Here is an 8,780-nt window from a genome sequence, read left to right as displayed (position 1 = left end):
AATTGAATTGAAGTGACCCCGAAGCCTGACAGTAAACTGTAAAGTAAACCATTGGATAATAAACTGCAAACTGGATAATAAACTGTAAATCATTGGATAATAGGCCCACAATCTAAAAGGATTTGTAATTAATAATCTTTAAACGATAATGACATTTAGTTATACAGGATAATAAAGTACCACAGAGTACCAACACTGTTATCATTATATTTCCATGGTGAGTTGTATTGATTGAATGCTAAATACAACACAAGTGAAGCATTTCACCAACCGTGATGATTAAGAGTACATGATGTATGAAAATGGGAAGAGGTTGTTTCAAACTATTTGAGATGAGGTTCTCTTGTGTTTCTCTTGTTGGTACTGTAGCAATCTTGATAACTATGGCTCAAATCATCTCTCATCTCTCACTACTCCTGGGTCTTCTCCACATCACAGGTAAGGAGGGGTTTTGTTTTAAAATATTTGTTTTTTGCTTTTTCTGCCTTTATTTGATAGTATACAGTAGACTGACAGAATATGGGGAGAGAGAGATGGGGAGTGACACGCAGCAAAGGTCGTCGGGATCAGGATTCGAACGCGCGACACGCTGTCAGGCTGCATCAGGCTGGATTAGCAGCGATTAGTGCCCGGACCGCTACGCCAGCCGTCCGGGCCAGGAGGGTTTTCATATACTGTAGCAGATCTATATTAGCTAAAAAATGCGCTACTTTTGGTGCTTTGATGATATGCTGTAGTATGAAGTCCTCATGCATGCACAAAAAGCACATGCTTCGATTATGCATCGATGTCTCATCGATTATGCAGCGATGTCTCAATGAATTGAATAGCCTACACAGGACCAGAATGGAAACAAGCCCTTAGGGCCTTTTGTGTTATCCTTTTAGCACCATTGTATAATAATCATACCACTAACTTATAAGGGAACGGGTTCAGTGACGTCAGAGTTAAGATTCGTGGTTATAACTCCGCCCATTTTCGATGCCATTTTCTAGTCTGACCAGTTTGACGCGCTGCAACGTCAGACTGTGCTTCTTGTCTAGCAAGCAGTGTATAGACTGTGTACATTAACTTCCATCTCTCCATCTATCTCTATCATGTCTGTCGCTCTAATTTAGCAACGGGACGACGGTGCTGCGTTGTCGGATCGCAATAGCAAGTGTTCAGAGACGTTGGAGTTAAATTGTACACATTTTCCACTTGGAAGCAAACTACTGAGATCATATACGAACGAAATATTTGTTCGATATGAATAGACAAAATATCAAATTAATGTTGTATGGCTTGGGTGTCAGCTGACGAAATAACATAACCTTTAACAACATTCTCAAACACATAAGCTCTCTGCCTGTGCATAAACGAGAATGACAGCAAACAATCAAAACATAAACATCTGTTGTGTTGATCAGACGGAATCTTGCAGAACCGGCTAGTGGCTACTGGCCAGTGGTGGAAAAAGTACTCACTTAAGTAATGTTTTACTTAAAAGTATCAATACTGCAGTGTAGAAATACTGTTACAAGTAAAAGTCTGGTAATCAAAATTTACTTAAAGTACCAAAAGTAAAAATACTCATTATGTCAAATAGCCAAAGTTTAAATAGGGCTGAAGTGGTTGTTTTGTATATAATAATTCAAATCTACAAAGTAACTAGCCACTAAAGTTTAAAAAAAATAGTGGAGTAAAAGTACCTCAAAATTGTACTTAACAGTACTTGAGTAAATGTACTTATACACTACAAAATGGCAACCGGAACTACGCCATTCTCTGCGAGTCTCCGTTCCCTATACTATTTGCAAACCGTTAATAAAGTATTCAATCAATCAATCAATCAATCAATCATCTCTCTCCTTAAACGGTGCAATAAGTGATGCACTCTCCTGTGTTTCCCAGGTGTGTTTGCAGACCAGAATCATACGAGTCAGACCAGAATCATCGGAGGTTACGAGGTGTGGCCGAACTCCATCCCATACCAAGCCTCCCTCCAGTACAAGAACTACCTCTACGCCTCCTGGGAGCACAGCTGTGGAGGCACCCTCATCCACCCGCAGTGGGTGTTGTCTGCCGCCCACTGCTATCAATGGTGAGTAACTGCACTTTTATACAGTATATAATATTATTATAGGTTAACAGTGCCATCTGCCCGAATGTTGTCATGATGTTATCATGAATATTGTCTCTGTCGGGTGGAAACCTGTCCAAAACAGGTACTTTTCAGGATTAAAATTCAAAAATAGCAAAAGTAGGGGATCTACAAGCTCCAAATTTCGAGCATGTGGATCTGGAGTTGTCATGTTCTCCCTGTGTCCCTGTGTCCCCTAGGGTAGGTAGTGGGTACCCTCACAAAAAACATCAGCAGTAACAGCAGAAATCCTGGTCTCTATACTGCCTCCCCCTGGTCAGCCTGATGGAGGGGAAAGGAACTGGTTGGAATAACGTGTTACTTCCACACGCTGTCCTATCGGGGATACTCCCCCCTGTCAGGTGATAAGAAGCGGCCTGCTCACTCCTCACACATTGAAGGAAGCATGAGCTCAGTTTGGGGCTCTCCCCAGGCTGGCAGAGGGAGAGTAGCTTAGGCAATTGACACTGGGTGAAAAAAAATGTTTAAAATAAATCATGGGATATAAAAACAAGAAAGAAATGACTTGAAGTCATATTCTCCCAGGTGCTCTGTGTGTGTGTGTGTGTGTGTGTGTGTGTGTGTGTGTGTGTGTGTGTGTGTGTGTGTGTGTGTGTGTGTGTGTGTGTGTGTTTTCATAGACCTGATTACTTGTTTTTCGGATTGCTTGTTTCTCTCGCCAAACCTGGCAACAGAATCTGCGACGCTAAACGCTAATAATGTTTTTTATATAAGTGGTGGTAACATTTTTATACACCACACAGGTCTTCCCAACAATAGCGAAGATTGAAGTCAGTGTGAACATGGCCAAATAATAACTTAATAGCCAAACTAGGTCTAATGAAGCACGCTAGCATTTAGGCTAACCCTCCTGCCTGAGGCTGCAATACAACTTGCACTGTCTGCAACTGTTTCAGTGTGAATGAGGGGAGCGGACAGCGGATCGCTGTTACTGCGGGGGGCGGACCGTCTCCCCATTCGTGTCGCCATTGGCTTAAAGGAGTGAAGGACAGCCAGGACAGCCAATGACAAATAGGTGTCGCTTACCCATAGCTTGGGAGGACGAGGCCGCCCGTGCAGAGTATGGGAAAATATCCCCATTGGCTTAAAGGACAGCCAATGACGCAAATGTGTCGAATGCAAATCTGTAATGTGTCGAAACGATGACTAGTAGGTCTGCCTCTTCTTAGACTCAGGCGCTCTTCGAGCACCTGGTAAAAATGAGTAGTCTATACAGTAAGCATATTGATTACGTACTGCAGTAATCGGAATGTGGGATGTGACTTGAACTCTTTGTCTTATGCTGTGGTCTTTGTAGGGGAGAGCTGTTCAGAGTGGTCCTCGGTGAACACAGCTTCTCTAGTGTCGAGGGTTACGAGCAGGAGTTCCAGATGTCCAGAGTCTTTGTCCACCGCATGTACAATTTCAGGACAATGGACAACGATATCATGCTAATCAAGGTATCTGACCAGGTGGATCATCTTCTAGCCTACTAGCTGAACGTCAGAACACAGATTCACACAACAGACAGTGGTGGAAAGTAACTAAATACATTTTTATTACGAAACCACTTCAGACCAATATACTTTTATTGAAAATACTCGTACCACTTATATACTTTCATTTGAAAATAGTTGATCTACAAGCTCACAACGTGTCGCTTTGCAACGCATTGTGAGCTTGTAGATCAGCTATTTTCAAAAGATTTGTATACATCTTGTGAAATGGGACCTTTTGCACAATGAGTACTTTTACTGTGGTACTTTGGTACTTCAAGTGCATTTTGATGGCAATACTTTTGCTCAAGTACATTTTGAGTACCGGACTTGTACTTGAGTATTTCTACAATAGGGTATTGATACTAAAATATGTGAGTACTTCTTCCATCACTGACAACAGAATATGAAGCCATTCTGCCCCTCAATAAATCATGTGCCCATGAGGCCATTGGCCTTAATGGTAAACGGAAAACTCACCCCAAAACATGCTCGCCCTCATTTTTTCCGCGGACTGCTCGCACCCAACAGTTTTTGTATTCTTGTATTTGTTTTACTGAGGTTAAAGGTTAAGAATAAAGTTAGGTTTAGGCATAGTTTTACTAAGGTTTAGGAATAAGGTTAGGTTTAGGCATAGTTTTAACTGAGGTTTACGTTTAGGAATACCTGGTGGCAACCGTTCCGAGGTCGCCGGATTTGACCCGGGGTGAGTGTGTTTTGGGACGAGTGTTCTTGTATTCGCCATTATGCCCCACCCACACTGCCCCCAGTGTCTTTTGTGGAGAATCTGAATGTTTCTACCGTTTCTACAAAAGAAAATGAAAATGTGTAAATGCCAATAAATTATTGGTATATAAATAAAAAAGCAAATTTATTTCACTTATACTTATATTATGCATTTTTTTTTAAATATTAAATTAATAATTTCCATAAACTTGGCCTTTCTGCCCTGGCATTTGGCCTTTTGTGCCTTCCACTAAAGACCAAGTGGCCTTGTCCCTTAAAATGACAAAATTCCAGGCCTGGTCTTGACCATGTGTAGCCTACATGCCTAAATGTATTTGAGTTGCTGCCATGTATTTGGCTGATTAGAAATGTGTGTTAACGTGCAATTGAACAAGTTTGCCTGATAAAGTGGCCGGTGATTGCATATTCATGATACAATTCAAAATACAATTAAAAGACCATTGAAACCGGGAAAGCATCCCTGTCATTTTAAATCTTAGCATATACAACAGAATATGAAGCCATTCTGCCCCTCAATAAATCATGTGCCCATGAGGCCATTGGCCTTAATGGTAAACGGAAAACTCACCCCAAAACATGCTCGCCCTCATTTTTTCCGCGGACTGCTCGCACCCAACAGTTTTTGTATTCTTGTATTTGTTTTACTGAGGTTAAAGGTTAAGAATAAAGTTAGGTTTAGGCATAGTTTTACTGAGGTTACGTTTAGGAATAAGGTTAGGTTTAGGCATAGTTTTAACTGAGGTTTACGTTTAGGAATACCTGGTGGCAACCGTTCCGAGGTCGCCGGATTTGACCCGGGGTGAGTGTGTTTTGGGACGAGTGTTCTTGTATTCGCCATTATGCCCCACCCACACTGCCCCCAGTGTCTTTTGTGGAGAATCTGAATGTTTCTACCGTTTCTACAAAAGAAAATGAAAATGTGTAAATGCCAATAAATTATTGGTATATAAATAAAAAAGCAAATTTATTTCACTTATACTTATATTAAATATTTATATTTATATTTTTAAATATTAAATTAATAATTTCCATAAACTTGGCCTTTCTGCCCTGGCATTTGGCCTTTTGTGCCTTCCACTAAAGACCAAGTGGCCTTGTCCCTTAAAATGACAAAATTCCAGGCCTGGTCTTGACCATGTGTAGCCTACATGCCTAAATGTATTTGAGTTGCTGCCATGTATTTGGCTGATTAGAAATGTTTGTTAACGTGCAATTGAACAAGTTTGCCTGATAAAGTGGCCGGTGATTGCATATTCATGATACAATTCAAAATACAATTATAAGACCATTGAAACCGGGAAAGCATCCCTGTCATTTTAAATCTTAGCTATATTTATACTTTGGCTATTCAAACATAGGAGAAATACAAGCTCATAGCGTGTCCCTTTGTGCTGTGCTATGAGCTTGTAGATCTGCTTTTTTTTTTTTTATTCACAAAAAAAAATGTTTTAGCAAATCTTTTAATATATATATATTTTTAAAGCAAACATCTTTAATCCAAATCTTTGCTTATGGGGGTCCCTGGAATCAAATATTTTGAGATGGAGGTCCGCGGACAAATGCATACAATTTTGGGGGTCCTTTACATGAAAAAGTCTGAGCACCACAGAAGCAACATTAGAAGATTTTTTTTAGAATCAGACCCAGTCTATGTAATTCATTTTCAATGAGAGGCGGACTATTATTTGGGACGCGCGGAGAAGTTGAGGGGTGGTGAGGCGAGCGGGCGCGGTCCCGTGAAATTCTCGCAGGCGGCAAGAGCTGGATTGTGGTGAGCTTTTCTTTTCCCCCGCACCGCGCAGGAGGACAAAACAACAATGATCGCGGCGAGATTACCGCTGATCTGAGTACGCGTCCACCGCTCCCCGTCTGTTAAGACCTTAAATGGGTTAAACTGAATTATACCTCTCTTGGTTCACAGCTGGATCGTCCGGCGATCCTCAGCAACAGGGTGCAGGTGGCTAGCCTACCATACACCAACACACGCCGCCTGACCGCTTCCACCAAGTGTAGGGCCAGTGGCTGGGGGCAGACCGAGGTCTCCGACGCGCCCGCGCCTCCCGAACTGAGGGCCGTGGTTGTGAACTTCAGCCCCAGATGCGGGTCCTGGAATTACTTCCAGATCACCCGGAACATGATCTGTGCCGGACGCTTTGGAGGCGCCTGTTTTGTAAGTAAAGGAAAGAGAGTCAGCTGGAAGGATGGGGTCGCATTCATGAGCCAATAATGTGATGACTGGCGGAGTCAAGAGTTTCCATTCAGTCTCCTACCGGAGTCTCCGGCTGTCATCAAATTATCGGCTTAGGAATGCGACAAAAAAAAAACAATCTCCATGAATTCAAGGCTTCATGGGGTGTGTAATTGATAGAAAATAAGTAATTTGTGGGTGAACTACTCCTTTAACCACTCGAACCCTTAGCATCCCTATTCCGGGAGCGAACAAACAGCCAAAGTTGGCCGATCTACAAGCTCTACAATACCCTATCTAAGTCTAAGTTGTAGATAGGGTATTTTTGGCAAAAGGATTTGGTGTAGAGGGACAAAAAGAGCACACCAAGTACAGAGGCAACTCATGTCCATTTTTACTAAGTATAGAGGGTACATTTTTACTAAGTATCCAAGTCTACATATCAATTTGGGGGTCCTTGGCACAAACTACTGTCCTATGACAGGGGTTCTCAAAGTGGGGTCAAGGAACCTTCAGGGTTCCTTGACGGGGTCCAAATTGGCCAGTCCACTACTGGTCTCTGTACACTTGAAATTAAAAGGTTTGAGAACCACCGATACAAAAGTGACCCGCTCAATGACGATGGCTCTTTTTCTCTTCTGTCCTGCAGGGGGATTCAGGCGGGCCTCTTGTCTGTAACGGTAACTTGGAGGGCATCGTGTCCTGGGGCAGGGCTGACACCTGTGTCAGCCCTTACTTCCCTGGTGTGTACACCGAGGTCAGGAACTACCGCAGGTGGATCAACTGGTACCTTCAGCACGTCTAGCGAGACGATAACTACCAGCAACCTCTAAAATGCACCAAGGAGGACTCTCTATTGTTATGGGAGATCACAGAATATGTCTCAGTGAACAAATGCTGTAGGCCTACACTGTAACAGAACTAAAGTTTGCCATGTTTTCTTTTTTGAATCCATATAATTTGCTACAGTATAATCAAAAGACATGCAAGGAGGATGAATAATGTTCATTCTTAACCCATTGAACCGGGTAAGCATCTGCCATTTCAGATTTTTGCATTGGCTATTCAAAAATAGCAGATATACAAGCTCTTACGAGCTTGTACATCTGCCATTTTTTAACTACTGATTTAGAAGGAATTTTGTAGAATCGGCCTCGGGTCTTAATGGGATTCATCAATGATCGCAGTTTTTTTTTAAAGTGTTGACTTCATTTTTCTTATATTGTGGCTTTCATTGTTATTAGTTATTTTTTCATTTTACGTGCACGTTCAACATAAAGATTATCAAATCAAATAAAAAAATAAAAAGACTGGTTCCAGTCATGATGTCACTTTGACAAAATCTATGAATGTGAAAACTACAACCCTTGCATCCTGGTGTTTAGCTGCTAACCTCAATGACCGTGACCTTGTTAGCCAAGTTTACTGCAAAATGGCAGCTGTAGACCATAGTGACCCCCCCAACCCCATTGATTGTTTGATTGATAGAATACATATAATTTAGAAGTTTGCAGGAAAAAAGCACAAGAACAGTTTAAATACAAGGTCAACTAAATAGGATTGAAAAGCCCATGGAAGCCTAATGGTTTGTTTCACAACGGCCAGTTCTGAATCGCAGCCTCCTGAAGCCTGAAGGTACTCTTTTAGGGCAGTTTTGAAGGAGAGTAGGGTTTTACTCTCTTTCACTGCTTTTGGTAGGGCAGTCCACATTTTTGTTGCATAGCAACCAAAGAAAAACAACAACAATAATCATCAACAATTAACCACATGAACTGAACTAGCATCCCTGGGGCTACGATGAATACAATACAATACAACGTTGTGAGCTTGTAGATCTGCAAAAAATTGGCAGAGAGAATTGGTGTAGAGGAAAAATGGAGCGGGCCTAGTATACTGTAGTCAGACCCCAGGTGACTCCGACCAACGAGCACATTAAAGCATGACAGTGCTTGCCATATTTTGTGAAAGAAACAAGCAACCAGGTCTAGGAGAACAAGCAACTATGGGCCATGCATATAAGCACCTAATCTATATGCATCGGCTTAAATAATCTTGAAATACAAGGTGATATTTTGAATATTTTTTAAGCATTCTAACAACACAAATCTGGTATGCAGGGCTCCCTGGCACAAATCATTTTCAGATGGGTTTAGGGACAAATAGTTTGTTAATTGCCTTCCTTGCCATGAAAATGTTTGTGAACCACTAGTTTAAACTACATTCAGGA

The 8,780-nt window shown here is 41.6% G+C and overlaps 1 protein-coding gene across 1 annotated transcript; it reads left to right on the top strand.

The window, feature by feature from the left end:
* Nucleotides 1-383: 383 nt before the first annotated feature.
* On the top strand, nt 384-7,358 carry LOC311048622 (trypsin-like; the record flags this gene model as incomplete). Its single annotated transcript, XM_084061886.1, has 5 exons — nt 384-438; nt 1,894-2,083; nt 3,441-3,582; nt 6,287-6,535; nt 7,203-7,358. 5 exons carry the CDS (start codon nt 384-386, stop codon nt 7,356-7,358), a joined length of 792 nt encoding a protein of 263 aa, XP_083918012.1.
* Nucleotides 7,359-8,780: the final 1,422 nt, after the last annotated feature.

This window comes from Gymnoscopelus microlampas (assembly GCF_963454915.1).
Source record: "Gymnoscopelus microlampas genome assembly, chromosome: 7".
Taxonomy (NCBI): Eukaryota; Metazoa; Chordata; class Actinopteri; order Myctophiformes; family Myctophidae; genus Gymnoscopelus; species Gymnoscopelus microlampas.
This window is presented reverse-complemented; position numbering and strand designations above follow the sequence as displayed.